Source organism: Equus caballus, chromosome 11, assembly GCF_041296265.1.
Source record: "Equus caballus isolate H_3958 breed thoroughbred chromosome 11, TB-T2T, whole genome shotgun sequence".
Classification (NCBI taxonomy): domain Eukaryota; kingdom Metazoa; phylum Chordata; class Mammalia; order Perissodactyla; family Equidae; genus Equus; species Equus caballus.
This window is the reverse complement of record NC_091694.1, coordinates 33973510-33999237: the sequence shown is the minus strand read 5'-3', so window position 1 is coordinate 33999237 and position 25728 is coordinate 33973510. Positions and strand designations below refer to the sequence as shown.

Here is a 25728-nt window from a genome sequence, read left to right as displayed (position 1 = left end):
AATAAATCTAATAAAGTTAATATATTTGAATTCTAGCTATTGTTATATAACCAATTATTTGTCAGACCCTCTAATCTTTTTTATATATTCATCTAAATTTTAGTTTTATTTTCATTTCCCTATCTCTAGAAACAATGATTTAGGCCACAGATGCCTCCGCTTATACAAAGCACTCTTATACTAGAGTTTTCTTAATTACCATTAAAGCTATTTCAGCAATGGACTAGATAAAAATTGAAATTACAGCTGTCACTCTTAACATGCATTTAAGGCAAACAATAATACCAGCCCACAACCTCATCCCTCAAGTTATTTTCAAGCAGCAGACAGAAGTGTCCATTCTGACATTTAAGATTAATTTAAGGTACATACACTGGGGGGGGAGGGGAAAGAGGAATAACGTACATTACAGTTCAGTGGCTTTTTATAGTTGGCTTAGGAAATAGCTTAAATGCCATTCTCTGAAAGCCATTTAATTCGGAGTACCCTGTGCACCTGGCTAAGGACTCTCATCTCAACCCATAGTGAGCGGGTAAAGTCCTCCATCTGCCATTAGAAGCTGATTAAGTTCAAAGTATTACAGTTTTGTAATACACAAGAACATTAAGTGGGAGGAGAACGAACACAGAGAGAACTATTTTTCAGTCAACTGTTGGACTTAAATATGCTTAAACTAGCCTTGTAAATAGCCATTTTCGGTGAGAAAGCCTTAAATAAAGAAAAACAAAATAGAAAAAAACAAAAATTGATCTCATCTGCTTTTCCTTGCTGTAGTTCAACATGGTGGGTAGAAAAAGCAATGTGGATGGTAATAGCTTGATATTTATTTTCTTGGCACACAGAAACACTTTTCAGACAATGTAACTCATTAGAAAACAAATTTCCAACAAATTATTCTCATGGCGATTTTTGAATTTTTGTTACTGATTCTAATTAAGGGAAAAAAAAAACCCCTCAGAAAATGCAAACAAAAGAGGGGAAAAAAAGTAAAGAAGAAAACACAAAAGTCCAAACTCACCCAGAGCTCAAAAGTGGTTTCATGAGAACAATATTTTACCATGCTTACATACCTAAATAGGTGTTAAAACAGAAACAAGACGAACTTCTTTGCAAAATTCTGTCAAGGGCCCTGACCAATATGCAAACAAAACCTATTATTTTTCTATAGTTTTTAATACATATGTGACTCTGCTTCTGGAAATCACTTATCTGAGAAGAAATCTATATTTTAAGCTCTCCCCATATTGACTCATTATAAATAAAGGTCTGCATTATTCTCTCCACCCACAAAAGCCAGAAAATCTTCCAGAGGAAGCGTCACAATTGGCAGGGGGCGCACAGGGAGTGGGTGGTGTGATTACTCCAGTTTTCTGCTTAAGTTTTCATTTGTTGGTTAGTCCTGAGCATACACCCATTCCAAAAACTCATTGGTCATTATTACTCCTGGTTTCAAGGGACTCCTTTCAAGTTCTCTCAAACTGGTTCACCAGATATTAAAATATCACCATCTGATTTACTTTGAATTTCTTCTCCATCATGGAGATAGTCATCAAACTAAGACTTGCTATTAGAAGACCTGAAATTTTCCCGTTTGTTTAGGTTTTTCGAGCCAAGTGCATGTTTTTTGTTACTATGTGCCATCAAAAAACTGGGGCACAGTGCTTAATAACAAAGAAATAACATGAACTCAAAAAGAAAAATCAGTTAGTCTTGTTGTTTAGCCCTATTTACACGGGGCCTATATAAAGGTTAAGCAGTTGAAATGCCTAAGGGAATTAAAAAGGTATTAAAAAAGTAAATGCTTTATTTAATATAGGTTCTGCTTCTTTCTTAACCACTTTTTTGAGGATCTTAGTATTATGATCATGTAGGTTACACTGGCTTTCCTGAAAACATACTGTTTGACATGGATTCCTAGGAAGGCTATAGTGTAACAAGCCTTTATCTTTCTTACAAAAAAGTTGGGCACAATAGTTTTTTACCTTTGTTTCACTGTTTGTTTAAATTAACATTCTCAGGGTGTCATTAGTCAAACTTCTGAAGGCTTATAAATAGGAGAAAATGTTTTTAGAATAAGATTCAGGTCAGGGGTAGTATTAAAAGAAAAGGAAAAGAAGGGGTTAAAATCTACTGCTGCTATAATTCAGAAAGCATAACAGAGATCTTTGAAGTAGACTACTGATGACTGGTACTTTTCGATAGCAACAAAAGCGGCTTGTAAGGGCAGGGGAGCTTGACCAACGGTTTGCAAACATTTTTGATATATGTATATATTACCTATGCAAATAGTAAAATGTAAACACAAATTAAAAAGGATAAAATAAAGATGACATTTTAAAAATTTAGAAAATTGCTACTTTAAATGTCTTCCTAATGGGTGATGGTTTTCATGCTATCATTAGTGAACATTTCAAGGCATATTATACACGTCCTTTATTAAGACTGATGATTTCTAATTTTTGGCTGACTTCCATCGGCATGTACTAGGAACGGGTGAAACGGCAAGGCTGCAACCTTTTTTGCTGTTCCTTGTAAGTGCATTATTAGTATTACCTTACTTCTACTGTTTCTTTATAAGAACTTTTTAAAGCCACTTGTCTGTTTTGTGAGGGTTAGTTTAGTTAAAACTAGGAATTATAAGCTGTAAATCTTATTAATGGGGCATAGAAAAAAACCCAATAAATTGCAACATGCCCACTGTAAGCCCCTTTTGTATTTGCAACTCCCACTCTTCCCCCAGCCTGTGTTTGTAATCCGTGATATGTGATCTTCTGACATGGGTTGAGGGAGTGTCAGTCAGACTGATGGCAACCTATATCTTCCATGTATGTATAGCCATATAAGTTTTATATATATGTGCTACCATAATGTTACATACATTACAAGAAATACACAGAAAGGAAAACAACAAAGAGGAAAATAAATACAAATAGAAGTTCTATTATTTTAGTCCTACTCCCATGATACAGACTACTCGTTTAGACTGTGAAGCTAACCTGCAAGGGATACAAATGTTATACCTTGTTCCCAAAAGGTAAAAAATATCTTAAAGTTTAGCTAACAGACCAACTCAGTGCAGACAGTTAGGTAATGTTTCAGAGAAAAAAAAAAACTACTTCTATAAAGATGAAGACTGGATGTCTCTTTTTCGCTCACCCTTATAATGAGCCACTATAAAGAGGGTTTTTAAGGATCTGGATAGCTAAACCTCAAGAGATTGAAACCCTGTGCCCGCAATTAAAACTTAGAATTATGTTTCAAATGAATATCACGGTCTTTGGAATTTTCTTGATTGAGTGAGGGTCACTGTATGTAAATCAATAAATCCAATTTATCCTCTGACTCCAGAGAATTCTTCTACCAACTGCGATTTGGCCCAGGAGCATAGGAGTAGAGCCCCAAATAGAAAATGGTCCCCTTCTATAGTGAAGTCAGCAGACTCTTCTCCTGAAGAGACTGAATTTTACAATTAAGGTACTAGTAGGGTATATTTTCAGGGAAGAAATAAAGGTCCCTCCCCACCCCACCCCCGTTACATGCTCATCTGTCTTCTGTAAAAAAGACGCAATGACAGTATGGTAGAAGTTCCGTAACAAGATGGACTAGCAATTCTTTTTCTTGATAACAATCTTATAAATAATTCTGTTTTCAGAAATATGCACATTTTACTCAAACACTGTAGAGTTAAATTTTCCTCTCCACCCCCTGGGCAGTGATCTAAACAGGCTTAACCGTTAGTATTTTAATGAGTTGTCATTTCCTGTCTGATAAAGATTCTCACAGTATTTAACCACCAGTTTCCCTGGGGCCCAACCAAAACTAGAGCTCTATTCATAGTGACTCAGAATGGATCTCAGACTCCTGGCCTGATTCAACAATGACAGATTGCCCTCCAAAAGAAACTGTCTTTCCTCCTAAGGTAGAATGCTCTGGAGAAGGGGGCAGGGAGGGAGTTTATCACGTAATCTTTCTGAACAAGCCAAAGGACATCATGCTGGCTCCTCTTCATATTTATAGCCTTCTAGTCCTCAGAGATTAGAGAAAGAAAAAAGAAAAAGAGAGAAACAAATTGATATCTAATTAACCCAGGAATATGACGAGTAAATGAACTGGTGCTAACTGTAAATCAACTTATTTTTAACCTAGTAAAAATGGGATCCAGTAATCCTGTGTGACTGGAATGAAAATGTTATTAATTTCCCCATTTAACTGAATGGAGAATCTGAACCTTTGAAGCTATTATATAAAAAAATTGGTAACTGATCTATTCTACTTGCTTTTGGATCTAAAATGTGGCAGCCCACCCAAACCAAGTTCCTTTACATCCCAGGATCTTGGAAAAGTACCCCAATAGACAATAAATTCAGAAAGAAAATTATGCACTACATTAAAAAATCTAGGGCTTTCTCATATATACAAGTTTGGGTTGATGGTCTCTGGCACTGCCTAAAATTCGTTGTGATTCAACCACAGGATCTGGGATTAAAACATCTTGAATTTCATTCACATCTGTGCCCCTTTCAAATGATCAAAACCTCTTTTGTACTCAGGTTAGTCCATTGTGTGCTAAGTGGTATTATAAACATGACACCATCCATTTCTTAGCAGCTGTGTAGAAGGAAGACCACTGCTTTATCCAGAAACGTCAGGTGTATCGTTGCTACTGCCTCACAGCATATTTTTATCACAGGCGTCTTTCAAAAAAAAGAATTTGCAATTGCCCTTGCTCTTGAATATTTGGAACTGTTGTCTATAAGAATCAGAATGGAGGTAAGACCTCCTTATAATTAGCAGCTACTCTTTGAAATATGCTATCTTTAAAGGGAAGCTTCTGAAAACAAAACCTCGTTTTAGAACGCAGACATGAGCAGTAAGAGCCAGGGAGGCATTCATGTTAATGAATGAGGCCACAGCTACAAGAGTGGTCTACAGGAACCAAGAAAAAGTGATTGGCTTAGTGCTAAAACCAAACTCCACTAAAAATTAACTGATTTCAATTATACAAAATGGCAGGCTGGTGGCAGCTTTATACGGTGACAAATCAATCTGTGGCTGGGTTGAAGACCCACTGAGTTCTAAGAATGAAATCAGCAACAGGGACGCACAGACGCAAAGGTCAAGAATAAAGAATATGGCAGGCCCGGTGGCACAGTGGTTAAGTCCCCACGTTCTGCTTCGGCGGCCCGGGGTTCACCGGTTTGGATCCCGGGTGCAGACACGGCACTGCTTAGCACACCATGCTGTGGTAGGCGTCCCACATATAAAGCAGAGGAAGATGGGCACGGATGTTAGCTCAGGGCCAGTCTTCCTCAGCAAAAAGAGGAGGACTGGCAGCAGTTAGCTCAGGGCTAATCTTCCTCAAAAAACAAAAACAAACAAAAAAGAATAAAGAATAGTTTGCAGAATTTTAAGTTTAAGGTGAAATGGCATGGAAACTTTAGCTCATTCAAAGTGGCATGAAGGTGAGTAGATAAAAAAAGTAACAGTATTGATTAGAATTCAATCTCATCTAAGAACAATCTAGTTATTCCAACCGTTAGGCAGAAAAATCGCTAAATGCAGCAGAGAATTAAGAAAAAATAGTCACGATCTCTGCCCTCAATGAACTCAATCTACAAGGGTAACAAGAGAGAAAAAAATGCACTTATGCAGTACAAACCCAGTAGGTTTCTCACTCTAAGTAACACCAGTAATAAGTAGCTTCAGCAAGGAGACTGAACAGAAAGAATTCACAACTCCCTATCAAATTCACACAGCAGCCATTTAGAACTGGCACGCTTCTCCAAATCTCCACCTTCAAGCAGATGACCTCACTGCCTTCTGCAGCACGCCCTCAATGTCCCTCTTGTCTACCTCAAATGATCTGGGAATCTTCACTCCAGTTCTGAAGGAAGACGTGGTTAAAGAGAATGATCAATCCACTCAGGCATTTGATCCTACCCTCTTTCATCTCTCACTATTTATATAAATTTAACATCTCTGTGTTTAGTCCTCATCTACACAGTCACAGTACCTTAGAGGTTTCCTTATGAGTTTTCAGTAAAAATGTATGTAAAGCATCTGGCACAGTGGCTGCTCACTAAATGCTAAATTCCAGCCCACAGCCTTCCTTTTTTTCATTTGTATTTTTCATCTCTAGCTTTTTACCAGAGATTTCCCTCAGTCTAAAATATATACAGAGGTCTCCCCCAATTATGAACGAATGAATTCATTTAGCCAATAAATATTTATAGAACACTTAAAATGTGTCAGGCATGACCCTGGCCTGCTTTTTCCTTTACCCAACAATTCTATATAATGCAATATAATTGGGGTTTAGTTTTCATCATTCTACAGAAATGCTCTAATTATGGTTAATAGCAACTTCCTAATACAATGTTCATTTCTCATCTAACAGTCTAACTCCAGAGTTTCTGCTTTAACTTTTAACTATCCTTCCTCCCAATATCTAGAAAAATATATAGAAGAGTTAAGAGTCAAAAGAGAAGATAAACTACATGAAGAGGATATGAAAAGGAAGGAGTTCTCTAGCTAAACTGCAGAAGATTATGTTAGAATCAGTGTGTAGGACAGAGCCTCAGCAGCTGGCGTCTTAAAACCTATGTATCCTTTTCAGTTAATACAAATATTTGTGCTCCAAACTTCTATAACTTTTTCTGGTCATTTCGCAGTGATCAAAGTCAAAGAGAATAAAGTACAGGAATCATTTTATATTTTAAAATGAAAGGATAGATCTTCTTTCTGTAGAAGAAAAAGCCCAGGCCAACACAGCTCATTATGAGCACGTCTTAGAGTGAGGAACAAGAAACATTAAGATTCAAGCACTTAATTACTCACTGGTTAAAATGATCTCTCTTGCCACAGGCAAGTCTGACTCTGAGGTCAAATATCAAGTTAACTCAGAAATAGAAGACAGCGAAGAAGAGCACGGAACATTCTGTATCTGGTAAAAAGTCCCTACTCCAGCCAACCCCATCCCCCAAATTCAATGACTGAGTTATGGAAACTTTCTTGTGTGGTAAAAGTGGGGACTTTGTCTTCCAATAAGGCCCTGGCAACCTGACAGTGAGCCAATGTTCTGCATACGGTTTGTTACGAGTCATATGCTTAATCTTATTTTCTGGGAATTCTCATCCTCTATTTGGTGAGAATACCGAACATGTCATTTTAATCATGATTTTAAAGTTAGATTTGGTCATGCTCTTTAAGAAATATGTCCAGGTCTCTCTCATTGGAGAAAGTCTAAAATTAAATAAAAATTAGTTTTAAATCTTAATTTTAAAAAAAGACTGCAACAAATGTAATGTCTTTGAAGCTCTAAAGTTCCCTGGTTCTTTGGATCTCTCCCCTGACTTATTTCAATCTAGAATACCAACAAGTGAAAAACTCCATTACACACCTCATCTTTTTTCAGAACCTTTTCTCTATCCTCCACCAAACATACCATAAACCAAAAGGCTTTTTCTCAAGGCTATTATCTGTATTCTAACCTCTCTCAGAATATATAACTGATTCATTACATTTGTTCAGATTTCCAAATATAACTAAACAAACACTTTGATCTAGGAATAGATATTAGAGATACCATTCCCTAAACCTAATGACACTGGTGATTACTTTCCAGAACAGTCCAAAAAATAAATCTACTAATTATTCCTGGTTGAGGGAGGGGAAATATTTACTCTTAAAATCACAGTAAATTTTGGAGGTAAGGCTTACGGTCTCTCTGGGACCTGAGGACTGTCACATAATGACATACTGTACTAAAAATACCACAGGCTAAAGGCATACTTAGGGGATCATATTCAGCTGGGCCACTCCATAGTTACATTGAGACTAGAAGCCCTTTGGGGAAGGGATATTTCCTTTAGTCATCAGTAGAGCATTCAAATCTGTATAAAATTAATATGAAACCTCACCACTGGAGATGTAATGGTCAACACTAACTCCTTCCCTGCCACCTGGGAGGCGGTGAGCATCCTGGCCTGGCAAGCCATAGGCATACCTATGGTGAGAATTTGCCCAAATCTGGCCCTAGAAAAAACTAAACTATCTTAACTTATCAGAACTAAGTTATTAAAACTTAGGGTTATCTTGCTTGTCTAATCTCTCTTTTATTCACCTTTCCCTCTTCTGTGTTGTCCCTTTCACTATACTCTTAGGCTCTTTTTATGTGTTCACTGATCTTACACTAAGAAATGCTCATAGAAGCATTGTTCAGGGGCCTGCCCGGTGGCGCAGCAGTTAAGTGCGCACATTCCGCTTCTCGGTGGCCCGGGGTTCACCGGTTCGGATTCTGGATGCGGACATGGCACCGCTTGGCAAAAGCCATGCTGTGGTAGGCGTCCCATGTATAAAGTAGAGGAAGATGGGCATGGATGTTAGCTCAGGGCCAGTCTTCCTCAGCAAAAAGAGGAGGATTGGCAGTAGTTAGCTCAGGGCTAATCTTCCTCAAAAAAAAAAAAAAATTAAAAAATAAATAAAAAATAAAAGAAGCATTGTTCAAAACAGCAAAAAACATGGAAATATTCCAAACATCCATCAATAGGAGAATGGATGAATAATTACCCAATGGAATAATATATAGCAGTCAAAATGAATAATCTTTAGCAACACAACAATATTAGCAATATAATAAGTGAAAAGGCCCAAAGGATTACATATACAGCAGTATGATACTCTTTTTATGAAGATTAAGAAAATAAAATAAAAAATAATATAAGTGAGTTATTTATAACCACTCAGAGCCCATTTCCTTATCAATAAAAGGGAGAAAAATACCCATCATATAGGGCTGCAATTAGAAATAAACAGTAATAATAATTGTAGGTAAAGTACTCCTTATGTTCAAAAAATAGTTATCTCCAAGAATTATTTGTATATGGGGCCAGCCTGGTGGCGCAGTGGTTAAGTTTGCACGTTCCACTTCTCAGCAGCCCGGGATTCGCCGGTTTGATCCCGGGTGCAGACACGGCACTGCTTGACAAAAGCCATGCTGTGGTAGGCGTCCCACGTATAAAGTAGAGGAAGATGCGCATGGATGTCAGCTCAGGGCCAGTCTTCCTCAGCAAAAAAGAGGAGGATTGGCAGTAGTTAGCTCCGGGCTAATCTTCCTCAAAAACAAAAACAAAAACAAAAACAAGAATTATTTGTATAATCTTTGATGAAAACCTTTGTCCTGGTTAAAGGCATTTTACTGATCAGAGAGTAAAGAAATGGGTACTTTCTTTAATGAGAAGGAGGTCTTCTCTCAGTCTTCCCGGAGAGCACACAAAATAGTCACCTAGCAGTCTACCTTTCCATCTACAGTCAGTAGAAACTTTGGAAAATGAGACTTTGAGAACACAGGCAACATAAAAATTGAGACAAAAGGCATTTAAAAATCCACATGCCTGGAATGTTAATTCACTGATATGAGTATGTGTCAACTAAACTGTAAAATATTTTGATACAGGGCTAAACTGGTAAAATATTTTGATACAGGGCTAAACTGTAAAATATTTTTGATGCAGGACATTTCACATTTTGACTGAAAATTGGAAAGGTTGTATCAGTGGTCTTCTGAAATGAAGAAGAAATGCTACTCAAAAAAAATACATTGTTTGAAAGAACAGCAACTAGCCGTGGACACACAGAGAAGTCAACTAACTGGCCTGCTGCTGAATTCATATTCAAACTTAGATTTGTTTTGTCCAAAGCCAGTATGCTCTTTCATATTCCATTCCCTAGCTGTCCTTACTCTTGGATTCATTTTTCATTCTTCCTTGCCTTAGTATCTCATAATTTTATTTAAATTTGAACTGCTGCTGATTTGTTTTGGTCTTTTTTTTATTTTATTTTCTCTACCATGGCAATTCATCACTCCCTTAATTGTGGGCACATGGTTTTAAATATCCTTCAGAAACCTGTATTCCAAACTTTATTAGTTTAGTTTGATGATTTGCTATACCATTCCCAGTTTTAGCAGTGTGAAGAGGGAAAACTAACAATCAAAGAGAATGTTTCTACAGCAGGCCACAGGCAGTATTTTCAGTTCAACTCAACAATGGGTATAGGAGTCAGTTTGACTGTTCTCCTTCCCTTTTCTGAAATAAACTGCTAAGCTATTAATTATGATATGAAATAAATTTCGGTCTACTAAAAATTCATCCTCCTTGTTTGACTTAACTGTCAACCTATGTTTGACAAGTCTATTTATTAATTATCATTTGAACACTTGTATATAAAAGCATTTCCTGGGGCTGGCCCAGAGGCGTAGTGGTTAAGTTTGTGTGCTCTGCTTCTGTGGCCCAGGGTTTGTGGGTTTGGATCCCGGGTGCAGACCTACACAGCGCTCATCAAGCCACGCTATGGCGGCGTCCCACATACAAAATAGAGGAAGACTGGCACAGATTTTAGCTCAGGGACAATCTTCCTCACCAAAAAAAAGCCATTTCCTATTTCGAAATGCAGGAAAACAAATCATGTCAAACTCAACTGGAGAATCTGATTACAAGATATTACTTAACAAAGATGAAAAAGATACCAATTGGCATCTGGTAATAAAGAATTATTATCACCTGCCCAGTCTGATTATTTATACTATTTAATATATTATCTAGAAAAGAAGTTGATGAAGTAATCCCTGTGGACAGTGCTGGGAAAAAATGAAGACGTTAGGACATTCCAACATCTGTCTCTTGAAAACAGTTTAAAAAATATGACACCACCCATCTAATTCAATAAAAATCAGAATCCAGTAGGTCTTGAATATCTGAGAATAATTTTATGCAAAACCATCTTTAAGAAGAAAGGATCACTGGATTTTTTTGAGGGTCTGTGCTAGAGGAGATACTAAAGGGAAGAAACTACTGATTTTGCAAAACAAAAGAAATTCTAACTTTAGTATGTTGGCCTAAGCTTGAAAGACATTTTTATCTTTATTTACCGTAGATAAGCAACATAACTCCTTAGGAACTCCAAAGCCCAGAGAAACAGAAGAATCTGGGCTATACAAATGATTTGCTAATTTTTTACTGGCCAGATATTTATTTGGACACCATGTGTTCATTTATTCACCAGATATTTATCGAGCACCTGCTATGTGTCAATCAAAATGCCAGGTGCTACGGACACAATAGTGAACAAACAGAGGCATGGTCTCTGCCAGTAAGAAGCTACCGAAGTTAGTGGCAGAAGGACAACAATCATATACCCTCTCACATCAACGTAAAAACACAACTGTCAGTGCTTATAGTACATGCTCCTGTGAACTGAGTTCTCTAGGAAAGGGTATTTGACCTTGTCAGGGAAGGCATTTTGTGAATGCAATAGCTGAAATCTAGAGTACATTATCTAGGCCAGTGGTTCTCAATGGGGTTGGTGGTGATAGTAGGGGTTTACTTGCCATGAGACATTTGGCAATGTCTGGGGACATTTTTGATTGTCAAGACTGGGAAATACTACTGGTATATAGTGAGTAGAGGACAAGGATTCAGCTAAATCTCTTAAAATGCATAGGACATTCCCCCACAACAAAGAACTATCTGACCTAAAATGTCAATAGGGCCAAGGTTGAGAAACCATGAAGCAGACAAAGAGAAAAGCATGAGCAAAGACAGTGGTAGGAGACTCAGGCAGAGAAAACTAAAGAGAGGTCATACAAAGCTTTATAGACCATATTAAAGAGTTTTAGCATTATCTTAAGAATAAAAGGGAAGGGGCCAGCCCGTGGCCGAGTGGTTAAACTTGTGCGTTCCGCTTCAGTGGCCCAGGGTTTCGCTGGTTCGGATTCTGGGCGCGGACATGGCACCGCTCATCAAGCCATGCTGAGGCAGCGTCCCACATGCCACAACTAGAAGGACCTACAACTAGAATATAGAACTAGGTACGGGGTCTTTGGGGAGGAGAAGAAAAGGAAGAAGAAGAAGAAAAAGAAAAAAAAGAACAAAGGGGAAAAAAAGTAGAGTTTCAAGAAGAGGGGGATCTGGGGGATGAGGGCAGTGCTGGTGACATGCTCAGATTAAGATTTTTAAAGTTACTAACTGCAGCATGGCAAACAGATTGGAAGGGAATGAAGCTAGATGTGGGTGGATAAGATAGGCAGCTAACTAATCTAAATTCTTAGAAACTCCAAAGGCTGGGGAAATAGAAGGTGGGAGTGGTGAGGATGCAGAAGTAGCCGAAAAACTTCCTTCCATAAACATTCGGTATGGGAAAAAGAGAAAGGAAGAATGTAGGGTGTTGCATGCACAGTCACTCCCACAATGTGTGGGTTTGAGAGGTAGGTAACTATACGTCCTTCAGAACTCTCTCAAAGTGGAACAGTAATCTCTAAGAACAGATAAAATGTCTTCTTTGTATAAGAAAAATAAGGGACAAGAAGATTCCTTCCTTCTTTTTGAATATGATGTATGGGAATTTATAAACCACTTAATTTGTAAGGATTCAGGCAACAAAAAACTTGAGTAATTAAATTTGAATGCACAAGCAACAATCCACATTTATAATCAGAAGTTTAGGAAGTGATAAAACCAATGATTGGCTCCACTGAGTATATTCTCAAGAATATAGTTTTCCTCAATTATTACATTAAAACTTCAATAGAAAATATTAAAAAAAACTATTTTATTATAAAACATATCATATACAGAAAAGATTAAGTATAATACATAATGTATGGTTTAAATAATAAAACTAATACTCATGAACTCACCTCTAAGTGGCAATTTTTTTTAAATAGCAAAAATTTTCATAAATCTTTTCTTTTATAAATGGCTTTTAAGATAAAGATTCATGGGGCTGGCCCGGTGGCAAAGCGGTTAAGTTCACACATTCCGCTTTGGCGGCCTGGGGTTTCCTGGTTTGGATCCCGGGTGTGGACATGGCACCGCTTGGCAAGCCATGCTGTCATAGGTGTCCCACATATAAAAAGTTGAGGAAGATGGGCATGGATGTTAGCTCAGGACTAATCTTCCTCAAAAAAAAAAATAAATAAAAATAAATAAAAAAAAGAAAGATAAAGATTTATGTTAAAACTACATACAGGGCACTGCAACTTAACACTTTGCTACCATTAGGCAGTTATACTATTTATTAAATGACAGGAAAACCTCTCATCTGTAAACACTGGATAAAAAAAAAATCATACATTAAAAAAAGTTTTATTTAATATCTGACAGTATTCACATTCCAGTTGACAGTTAATTTGATTAACCAAACAAAATGAGTCTTTTTTTTACTGTTTTATCAATATGAACTCCACAAATTTGTGACATTATCATTTAAAGTATATCTTAAATCTGGTCTTACTCACTTCTTTAAACACAAAAATAAAAGCTTTGGTTAGTTTAGCCTTTTGAAATGGCCTGATTTTTCTTTAGTGAAATAATAGGTTCATAAGTGACATATTTTGGTAATATTATACCATCTTATCATGCCTTATTTGATGGAATATTAATATTTTATGTAAGATTTGTATTTAGATTAAATGCAACTGTGTATCTGGCGTCCAATTCTAGCTAAAAGTCATAGCATTGTGCAAAAGCACCATTAAACTGTGATGACACACCCGTCTTTCATATAAAAAGAATTTCTTTGGAGGGGCAACAGTCTCAAACTCCAAAGGTTCTTTTAAATCAAGAATTATATGACTTGATATATGTTTGATTTAAAAATAAACAAGGATAAGCGCCGGCCCCGTGGCCAAGTGGTTAAGTTCGCACACTCTGCTTCAGCGGCCCAGGGTTTCACCGGTTCAGATCCTGGGCGCGGACATGGCGCCACTCATCAGGTCATGCTGAGGCAGCATCCCACATACCACGACTGGAAGGACCCACAACTAAAAATACACAACTATGTACCGGGGGACTTTGGGGAGAACAAGGAAAAATAAAATCTTAAAAATAAATAAATAAATAAACAAGGATAACCTGAGCTTCATCCTTCCCTACTGTAGGGTGAGAAGGTCTTTTTCAATTTAATAACAGGGCAAAAGATTTTTCCTTCTCAAAAAATAGAGCTATCACAAAAATTCTATCCCAATAAAGTCTTATACATTTCCTCCCCTTCAAACAGTGATGACATTAATATTAGTCCTTAAAGAATTACTCACCCAATGAAGGCCACCATCTGCTCCACTATGTGTTTGCTGAATGTTATTATAACGAAGATTTTCTGTAAAGAAAACGCCAGTTAAAATAAATATTTCTCTCATCAAAAAAACCAATATAAAGCCACAACTCTGATAATGGTCTAAACGAGGAGGTGTTGCCCCTAAACACAATTTTTAAAATTATTAAAAAATAAAAATAAAAAACACCATTTCACTGAAAAATGCTACCTACTTTCTATTTTAAAGATATTTTTCCTTAAGCACAGTTCTAGTCTTACTAGGACACATGGCTACGTCTGAGGGGAAAATATGAGTCATGAAACCCAAGACTGGGTGGACATTCCACATGTTCCATGTATCTTAGAATGGTGTATACAACTGAAGTCATGGGTTCCCATATAGCCCCCACCACTGCAATTAAAGCCGATCAGCCTGATGACAGGGGTCTGGGCTAAATGTATTCCAGAGGACCTTGCAAGGACTGTAAGTCCTTCATGGAGAGTTTTTTATAGAAGTATCATGAAAGTTCCATTCTCAGATCCTGAATAAGCCTGAACTTTCAGGCTTAGGGTATAAGCAAAGGCATCAACAGTTATTGAGGACTTTTATCAGACCTGGGTCTTTTTTTTTTTTTTTTGAGGAAGATTAGCCCTGAGCTAACTACTGCCAATCCTCCTCTTTTTGCTGAGGAAGACTGGCTCTGAGCTAACATCCATGCCCATCTTCCTCTACTTTAGATGTGGGACGGCTGCCACAGCATGGCATGCCAAGAGGTACCGTGTCTGCACCCAGGATCCGAACCAGCGAACCCTAGGCCGCTGAGAAGCGGAACGTGTGCACTTAACCACTGCGCCACTGAGCTGACCCCGGACCTGGGTCATTTTCAATTTGGTGTTATTGTGATCGTCTCCATTAATTAAAAATGTTGATTCCTTCCCTTACTTACAAGTAAAGATGCCTTTATGGCCAACAGGTAGCAAACATTCTCAATTCAATTCAACGAATGTTACAAAAAGTACTTACTATGGATAATACAAGGCATTATTAAGAGTTTTCAGAGAACACAAATATGGCAAAGATATTTCTTCAATGCCCTAAAGAAATTTACAAGTTTTTCAATACATGGAAGAAAGATGGTTGAGTACAAAAAATATATATAGATAAAAAGATAAAACTGTAAATGCCATTAGTGGTAAAAACAATGTGTTACAGAAGTTCAGAGAAAGCAAAAGGCACATAAGTATGATTAATTAGAGATTTAAGAAGATAATATGAGAGGCTGGCCCCGTGGCTGAGTGGTTAAGTTCACATGTTCCCCTTTGGCGGCCCAGGGTTTCGCCAGTTCAGATCCTGGGCGCGGACATGGCACCGCTCATCAGGCCATGCTGAGGCGGCACAACTAGAATATACAACTAGGTACTGGAAGACTTTGGGGGGAAGAAGAAGAAGAAGAAGAAAAAGATTGGCAACAGTTGTTAGCTCAGGTGCCAATCTTAAAAAAAAAAAAATGCTACGAAAGTTTAGCTTAAAGGATTGATAATACTTCTCTGATTTAACATAAGTAATTCTAGATTCTCTCTCCAAATTCCTGATAACAAGCTCTTTAGTGCTTTGTTATTGTTTGTTAAATAATAACTTTAGCCTATGTAACCAGATGACAATAGTCTTCTTATTCACCCATTACGAATCTCAAGCTTATATTCACGTAGAAGACTAATTAGGCAAAAACCTTTTCTTAATCAATGTCCTAGTGTTAACAGAGACATAGGCAGCTGCACAGTTGGTTTTGTGTAAGGAAATAAGACTGGGGTAAAAAAAGTTCATAGTCCTTTTCGGTGTTTGTTTATGCATCTATTAGTTTAAAAAAGATACACACCTATCTCATGAAAAAAGTAAGCACATTTAGATGTCAAACAGTTACAAGATGGATGACGATTTTATAAATAATGTTACACAAATGGTGTATGAAGCTAATAAGACAATGATTACAGATCATTTAGGGAGAAAAACATTAATATATGGGGGTCTTGCTAGTATCCATACTAAAAGCCAGTTAATTGGAGCTATAAATCTTTACCAAGAAACAGCTAATGGTTTTGCCTCTCAGTGATTTCGCCACCATGAGCTTTCCCCACCATCATTTCCTAACATTCAAAATAAGCCAATGCCCAGATAATTGCACAATTTCATTGCTTGAAAACAAAGGACTTTCCTTTCATATGTAACAGCTTGAAAATTCACTGTGCTGGGCAAGACATAAATGTGTCAGACATTTAAGAACATATGTCTTAGAATCATTCAAGATGGAGGTCTGAGTGGGGATTCTACCAAGCAAACAAAAGGCGCAGACCACCAGCCAGCTCACTCGACCATGTGCACAGAGCAAACAAGGTAAAGGGTAGGCTAGGAAGAACAGAAGATATGGGTGCAGGGAACTAATGGTGCCAGAATGAACAAAGAAACTATCTTTCCTTCAACGAAAGAAGAATCTTAGATTCATTTATTAAATATTTACTGAGTGCCTACTACATGCCAGATGCTGTTCTTGGCACTAGAATACCTCACTGAGCCAAGAGACAAATCTCTCTGTCCTCAGGGAGGTTACATTTCTGTATGTGTGTGTGTGGTGGTGGATGGGAAGATAGAGAGGCAATAAACAAGACACAGGATAAGTAAATTATATGGTACGTGAAATATTATACATGAGTATGTTGATTTCTCATTTTCTTCATTATTTGGGAGGAAGGCAATGTTTCTAAGGGTCCTTTTACAGGCAGAGGACTTGAACTTGTCCAGTGGAAGGGAAATCTTGATCTAACATTATTAGGTGCGCTGATTTGAAATCAGAATAAAGGTTAAGTTTAATAGAAAGCTATCAATAAAAATATTTATCAAAAAAGGTTGTCTAGTTTTAAAGCTGAGGAAAAAGAAAAGAGAACTAGAAGAGGAGACAGATTTACCATTAGATTACAGAAAAAAATCTGTGTGTGGGGTTTCCCCTGTTATTTCAGAAATAGTTAAAATGTTTATATTACTCACTAATATTGCTTACCCAAGGAAGGAAAAATGTTTGTGGCCCTGAGCTAGATCTGGATGTACATCAAGTGACATGCCTTTAGAAAGTATGTCCCTCTGATACAATGGAACATAGCAAACATATCCCATGGTCTCAGTTTAGTGAAGGAACTCAGATTCTTTCCTTTTAGAAACATAGATGGATTTCAGCTTTCTTTTTTCTTCCACACAGATACAGGGAATAAGCTTTGGCTATATAGAGCTTGGTTTGAATTCCAGGGTCTTAGGCATGTATTTTATCTTCTCTAACATTCAGTTCCCCTATCTATGAAATATAGATAATAACCATCTCACAGGATTGTTCTGAGATAAGCAATGTGAACTGCTTGGCACAGGTACTGATAAACAGCAAGCATTAAACAATTCAGTTTCCTTAATCATCTAAGTAATTAATAGTTAAGAAGGCAATGCAAAAAAATGGAAAGAAGTAGCTTGAAGCTGAAAGATGGGTTCAGATCCCAGCTGTCACTTACTCTCTTAGGCAGCTATCACTTATTAACCTCCCTAAGTTTGACAATTACAAAATGGGAGTAGTACCTTCTCTATCCTAGGATTATAATAATTAAATCAGACGACATACACTAAGTGCTTTGAGTGTGAAATACTACATAAAAAAACTAATCATGGGGCTGGCCCCGTGGCCGAGTGGTTGAGTTCGCGCGCTCCGCTGCAGGCGGCCCAGTGGTTCGTTAGTTCGAATCCTGGGTGCGGACATGGCACTGCTCATCAGACCACGCTGAGGCAGCGTCCCACATGCCACAACTAGAAGAACCCACAACGAAGAATACACAACTATGTACCGGGGGGGCTTTGGGGAGAAAAAGGAAAAAATAAAATCTTTAAAAAAAAAAAAAAAACTAATCATTATTATAACTTGAAAAAAATCCACTGAGAATGTTTAAAAAATATAATATTTTTGAATATTCTGTAATGAAAGGTCTAATAAATTGCATACTTTATCACTGTGCAGTACTTTTAGCATAACAAATTTTACTGTAATTTATAGAAAGTTACTACATAAAGCAGGATTCAGGGGCTGGCCCTGCGGCTGAGTGGTTAAGTTCGTGCGTTCCGCTTTGGCGGCCCAGGGTTTCGCCAGTTTGGATCCTGGGCTCGGACATGGCACCACTTATCAGGCCACGCTGAGGTGGAATCCCACATGCCACAACTAGAAGGACCCACAACTAAAAATACACAACTATGTACCGGGGGGCTTTGGGGAGAAAAAGGAAAAATAAAATCTTTAAAGCAGGATTCATAAAGTTTATGGATTCCCAGAGAAGTTGCTGTTACAAAGGGCATTAAAATAATCTGTTATTTTTCCTTAGATATTAATACTTTCAAAGGACTCCAAAAAGCTAAATGATAGATTCCTTCTTCCCCTAGAAAGAACTAGAAAAGATTAAAGAAAAAACCATCGGGGCCAGCCTCGGGGCACAGTGGTTAAGTTTGCACGTTCTTCCTTGCTGGCCCGGGGTTCGCCAGTTTGGATCCTGGCAGACCCAAGCACCACTTGTCAAGCCATGCTGTGGCAGGCATCCCACATATAAAGTAGAGGAAGCTGGGCATGGATGTTAGCTCAGGGTCAATCTTACTCAGCAAAAAGAGGAGGATTGGCAGCAGATGTTAGCTCAGGGCCAATCTTCCTCACCAAAAAAATTTAAAAAAAAGAAAGAAAGAAACTGGACACATAGAAGCAGCTGAAGTTTTCCTGTTTCTTTCTCTTCTAAGAACTGGAGGTAGAAAAGTGTTACAAAGAAACTTGGGGGATAGACATGCTTTTAATTATTAAGGAATCATACCAGGGCATAGACATTACTCACTGTTCTTGCCTTTCCTTTGGTGAATGCCTCTTTGTTGCAAACCTCACTGATTAAGAAATCCTTTCCAGGTTAATTTTATTTTATTCTAGTGAGCTTTGCCCTTAGAAGGAAACAATTCATATCACAGTCCTAGAAGCACATATCCATTTCACCTCATTTAAGTTCTTAGCCTCTTTTCTCTCCTCTATTCATATACACACACACATACCTATCCTAAAGATTTTGTTAACAGTGGCTCTGAAGACTAGCAGTTTCTCACTTCTCTAACCACAACCCACATCTCTTCGCCTCTTCAGAGACCCCTCTTCTTCCCCATTCTCTCCCACACTAACATCTGGCTGCTTTTCTGTAAAATAGATTGGTGCCTTGAGAGGAAGTATTATATAGAGTGTGTGAAAGAAAAGTAGAATTAGTGAAACGCGATACTGTCTCGGCTCATGGTCAGTAAAGATATAACAGTTTTGGAATATGAAAATGATGTACATTTTCCTGTACAGGAACACTCCTTTTGTTGATAAAAGTCTTAAACAAACAGTTTTACAAGGCAAAAAGTGAAATAAATAAAGAGAGGAAGAGAGGAAGAAAGAAGGAAAGAAAGAAAACAAGGAAAAAATAACAAAAGGGCACAATTTTCCAGCAGGGACAGGAAAAACCTGCCCCAAATTTACTACGTTCCAAATGATGTTCCATGATTGAATACCTAAGCAAACTACCAGTCAAAAGAAGCAGAACCAAAATCTTAACAATTCGCTTTGGAACGAGCAAGGGAAATATATTTCAGTGCCTTTTAATAGGGTCACTATCATTAAGCAGGGAATCAGAAGGTATAATTACCTGGATGTGCATTTTAATTATTGCTTTTCCAATCAGGGTTGCACCAAAGAAAGTCCAAAAAGGTACAAGAAAGTGTCCACATGTTATTCCAGCCAGATCAAATAGAGGATTTGGAATCTGTAAAATAAATAAATTAATTAAAATGGGACTTCATATATAATCTGAAGAACAGTTTAATTTTACCCCCTATAGGTATGTAGAATTCCACTTTAAGCCTTGCTTACACTGCAATGAGAGCTATGAGCTCCCTGATCAGTACTAGACTGTTCAGAAGTTTAGGCAAGTTTTTTTTTTTTTTTTTTTTTTGAGGAAGATTAGCCCTGAGCTAACTGCTGCCAATCCTCCTCTTTTTTTCTGAGGAAGACTAGCCCTGAGCTAACATCCGTGCCCATCTTCCTCTACTTTACATGCGGGACGCCTACTACAGCATGGCGTGCCAAGAGGTACCATGTCTGCACCCGGGATCTGAACTGGTGAATCCCTGGCCAGCGAAGTGGAACGTGTGCACTTAACCACCGCCCCACCCCGCCAGCCCCTAGGCAAGTATTCTAATGTGTCTGTAAGTTAGGGTCTCATATTCATGTCAGGCTGTTGTTCAATCTGTTCAAAGCAAACTCAACTGTCCTTTTCCTTATATTACTTATGTCTAATGCCCCCTTAATATACTTTTCCCATCACATTAGAAGTGGATAAAGCCAATGGATCCACAGGAATTTAATCCCATTCAGTAGATACTTGGCCACTTGGTAGCTGTTTTCTAAGGTAAGGTATAAATGAAGAAAAACCCTTCATTATTTCAGTAATTACTAGTGTTCTAAAATCTTTAGCCTGAAGTAAGAACTTTATCTAGAAAGTGCTCATATCTATAGCAAACATTCTTGTACATTCTCAAATACATTTATAGGTGAATATACTTTTATTTCTCAACATAAAACATTATTTGTATTTTATTTTACGAGAACCCAAGGCCATGGAGCAATGAGATATATTTTAGAAAATCAAGTGTGGAAAGTGAGAGCTCAGATTCAGATGTTTTGAATGCTATCTGAGACAAAGAAGTGATTCACAACAAATACCTTTTCCAAACATCCCCACATTTCAAGAATGCTAGAAGACAATTTCATATAAAAATGCAAAAAAACTACAAGCTGTTTTTGAGCACGTCGTCCATTTTTCCCCCATACAAGTACTCTATCCTTGTAGCTATTGGTCAAACCATTTATAAACCAATTGATTTATGTGATTTTGTTTTTGAACTGTCAAAGAAAAGCTTAGTTGTTTAAAAAATATTTGTCACATGTGTTCTTTTAAAAACAATGCTATGACTAAATTAGAATTCAAGGATTCTTTTGTTAGTAACAAAAGAATTAGATTCAGTAACTCAGTCTTGTTTTTCTCATCCAAATTCAAATGCTTTATGCAATTTCATCTGTCTTACAACCATGTAATAACAACATCATTTGCACAGGCTTACATCCGTCATTTCTTATATTTTCTCATGTGACCCTCAAAACTCCATGAATTACAATTTTAATTGTTTTCTTTTATTATCGGGCTCCACTTCACGTTGAAATAGAAATTAGAGTGTATAAGATACGTAAATCAGAGTAGCTAAAAATTAGAATATGTTGACATGCTGGACACCTCTGCATACATATGTCGGATACTCTCAGAAGAGCACACTCGATGAATTTGCTGTTACATGTGAATGTTATGTACTCTTTTTTTAAAGTGCTAACTAAATACACAGAAAAGAAGATTAGAATTAAAAAAACTATTAAGTAGCCTTGAGATTTTTCCCTCAACTAGTTTTGTGTATTTTAGTTTATATATTTTACCTTAAATCAAGTATATAGAAATGTAAGTATTAAAAATTTCCTAGAAAAAAGTTCCCATAGGCCCAAATTGACATATCAATTTGTGTTAAATATTGACTATTCCTAGTCAAATATAAAGAAGACCAGATAGTGTAGAAATGGACTTTTAGCAGTTAGGATACAGGCATAGATGAGTGCCAAAGAATAAATAATTTCTGCTTTAATAAATCAAAGGTACTTGTTCTTTCCTCAGGAATAATGAAAGCTAACTTTTATTGAATGCTTTCACTTGTTAGATACTTTGCTAAGGTTTCTACATCATTAACTCAATCCCCCTCAAAATGCTATACGATATCATTATACCCATTTTACAGATAAGAAAAATGAGACAGCTAGGTTAAGCAATTTGTTCAGTATAAACGGCAGCAGAGCAGAGTTTCAACCCAGGCAATGTGGCTTCCACACTTGTTCTCTTAGCCTCTAAGCTAAGGACATTAGTATCCATTAGGCCTCTCAGCTTAATCCCATTCTGCTGGGCTTCCACAGTACCTTTTTTACTCTCATTATATTTCAACTGTCTTCCTCACTAGACTTCAGGACCTTGAAGGAAAGGGAATATACCTTTCAAGTCTTTATTCCAAGCATTCAATGGTTGATACAAAGCTAATGAATAACAATAAAGAACGGCTGAGCATTTATGTTGTAGGCACTGTGTTAGTTCACATGTATTACCTTTAACCCATCAGCCTTTGCAATGAGCGTCTTATTGCCCCATTTTAAAAATTAGAAAACTAGAGCTCAAAGAGAGTAACTCGATTGAGGTTACAGAGCTAATAAGAGGCAAAACTGGTTTAGGAACCTAAGTAAGCCGGGCTCCAAAGCCAATTCTCTTTCCAGTATATATCACACTACAACATATCTATTGCTCAAATAGTTGGGATCAATAAGGTTAATTATGAAAATTTCTAGCATTGTCAGGGTTAAAAGACACTAATTCAGCACATGCATATTTCAGAATATCTCTAGAATGTTGACATCACGTTAGAAATGAGGGGAAAGGGAGTACTCAAAGATGTATGTATTCATGTTCTAGTACATAATGGATAAAGTAGCTCTGTGTCAGTGGACAATAATCTTGTGAATTTTCCTTATAATTGCAGCTTTTTTATCATGTCTAACTAGGTGCACCTAGTTATTCTGGCCAAATCTACCAGTGAACTAACAACAATTGTGTACAGGCTACCAAAGAAAACTGATCAAAATGCTCCATTTCAAATATAAGTCTATTATATTAGAAAAGAACTGGCATAAACACTAACTCACCAAGGAACGTGAGTTTCACAAATCTGCAATTTGAGAAATTAACGAAGTTTTTGACATAAATGGCTTCTTAGTTCACTGTAGCCAAAGATGTCCTTAATTTTGCCACAGATGTTTCACTTACCTAGCTAGGTGTTAATGTCACTTAAGACAGGTTTTATACGAATTCTTCCTTATAACTAATGCTTGAAACTGGAAAAAGACTGCCTATCTGTAACTCTGAAAAGAATGAAGTCATTGTTATTTGGTTAAATCCACTTCATTATAAATTCTTCATGGGAAGGACAGATTTTGTCTCTTCTGTTTTTATTGAATCAAGCCATTTAGGTCTGAAGTCATCATGGAATGATGAAATACTTAAAAGTCAATAAACAAGATATGAACCTATCCAACAGAAAATAATTCATCTGATGCATAAGATGAAAGATTAATAAAATTACATACCCATTAAAAGTGATAGCATTTTTGTTCATTCAGGCATGTATCTTTAAAAACAAACTGGATCAAAATATAAATCTACCATTTATTGGAATTTCTCACTTTTAATACAATTCACTTACTGAAGCACAGGCCAAAATTCCGAAAAATCCAACTTTCTGTACTAGGTTTTGAACCGCCAGTTTAGCCCGGGAGGCAAAGTCCTGCATAAAAGGAGGATATCAAAACATTAATGAAAAGTACAAGAAAGAAGGAAAGATGGCTTTTTATAGAGTTTATAATATTAAATGTCCCACAGTCTGAGAGCATTGATCCATTTAATGAATAAGATAAATGATTTAAAAAAAAAATCACAGAAGGGTGCACTGGAAAACATGCAAATAAAATCTTGACAGAACATTAATTACATCCTTAAAGATAAACTTTTACCATCTTTCAAGAATAAGCCAGGACATTCTTACTTTATTTTCTGGATTCTCTCTGGATTATCTAGGGATGAACTAAATGCTGTAAACTAGTCATGAACCAAATCATTCTTTTGGAAATATTGGCCTAGCACATCTATCTCTTTATCTTTCCTTCCACAACTTGCCAGATTTATTCCCTGATTAATATTGGGGTAGGAAATCATAGGATTTTCCAAGACAGCCAATGAAGACACCTCTGCTAGTCACTAGCCAGAAGATGAAAAAAAAAAAACAACAAAACAACCCAGTTATGTGGCAATAACTAAGCATTCATTATCCCAAAAAGCAAAATAACATTCTACATCTGTACAGCTTGTGCTAGTTTCGTAAAATGTTTTCACAAACATTTACTTGAGCTTTTCAATAATCCTGGGGTACAGAGCAGATTCTTCAGATTCTGAAATCAGTGCACTTTTCATCTCACTAGGCCACCTCCTATGCTGAAACATGCATTTGGTTGGCTATTTTATTTTCATGATTTTCTTCTTCCAGCATGTTGGTGCTATAATTATATTTACGTGTCTATTTTTTCTTAAAAGTACCAATCTGAAATTTGACTCTAATTCTTTTCTGGTTTTGAAATGGTATATACTCCAAATAAAATTTCAATGAAAATAAATGATATGATAAAAATATTATCTAATGTATGAATGTCTTTTTAAAAACTTTCATATCATAGAACCTCTTCCTCTCTCTTCAGTTCAATACTCTAATAGGCAACAATCTTACAGAAAGGTCAAAATACAAAAGAAGGTTCCTTCATAGAATAGGAACAGAGTTTAAAGCACTTCTCCAATCCATAACAGAAGCTGTATATTCCTACTTAAAAAACAACAACACTTTAACAAATAATACTATGTAGAATAGCCCTGTCAAATTACTACAACAGTAAATACTGAAATTAAAAAAACACAAACCTTCCTCCTACTTACTTGCTGAGGATGGTGAGAAAGTCAAAGGAATTAAGCCAATAAGGTATATCTTAAAAGATATCAGTGGTCAATAGAAACACTTTCAAGCTTAAATACATAGGCTCCCAAAGTTAATCATTAACTAAATTCTAGAATGCAATTTTGTAATTTTATGATTTATTTCCAAAGAGAGAATTTTTCTTTTGGGGATTAGGCTTACTTTTTTTAGTAAGTTAATTATATTAGATTTACTCTTTTTAAACAACTGAACTACTACAGCAAAGAGCACTTTCCATTTTTACCCAGATTTCTAACTGAAGATTTAATTTTTTTCTCAAATTGACATCTATTGCATTAAGTGAAATATTGATTTTATTGATTTAAAACCCATTTAAGAATATATAATGAAATGAATTTTAGTATATAACTTATTTTAAAACAAATTACACTTCCATTTATTTTGAGCAACTTACACAATTAATCCCTAAATTACTAAATTTATAATTCATTAGAAACACTAAATAAAAACTGGTAAGCCATAATAGAAACGTTTTGAGTTTTAAAATATCAAATGATACTGTAAGATTATAAACTAGTTATGAAATTTTAATTAATATAGCCCAAGAGTTAAAAAATATAAATTCAAGAAAATGCCTTCCTTTACAGCCCTTGTTATCTTCATAGCAAATCCACTTTAATGAGAGGTAAGAAGGTACTCAATTGCTAAGAAAAAGTAAAACAAAGAAAAAAAGCCTATACAAATTTTATTTTAAAGTCAATACTTTCTATAGATGTATTTTCCAAATCAGACATATGTGGGAGCATTTTTCTATCATAGCATTTATGTAGTCCTCAATATACAAATTATAGAAAATTAGTTTTTTTGCATAAAATGGTATACTCAAGATCATCAGTGTTGTATTTAGAAGGTTTGGTGTCCTGCTGTTTTTC

At 36.5% G+C, this 25728-nt stretch overlaps 1 protein-coding gene and 1 long non-coding RNA gene across 4 annotated transcripts in view; one reads left to right on the top strand and one right to left on the bottom strand.

The window, feature by feature from the left end:
• VMP1 (vacuole membrane protein 1) overlaps positions 1-25728 on the bottom strand; it is a 125487-nt gene that overhangs the window by 7056 nt on the left and 92703 nt on the right. For all 3 annotated transcript variants that reach the window (XM_070227522.1, XM_070227524.1, XM_070227523.1), the window contains 3 exons: positions 23522-23602; positions 19825-19941; positions 14093-14154 (listed from right to left, as the gene is read on the bottom strand). In XM_070227522.1, coding sequence (XP_070083623.1) covers positions 14093-14154; positions 19825-19941; positions 23522-23602 — 260 coding nt within the window. The remainder of the gene's footprint in view (positions 1-14092; positions 14155-19824; positions 19942-23521; positions 23603-25728) is intronic.
• Positions 16316-25728, top strand: part of LOC138916268 (uncharacterized) — a 48438-nt gene continuing 39025 nt past the window's right edge. Inside the window, exon 1 of the long non-coding RNA XR_011423286.1 lies at positions 16316-16483. This is a non-coding gene — a long non-coding RNA (uncharacterized lncRNA). The remainder of the gene's footprint in view (positions 16484-25728) is intronic.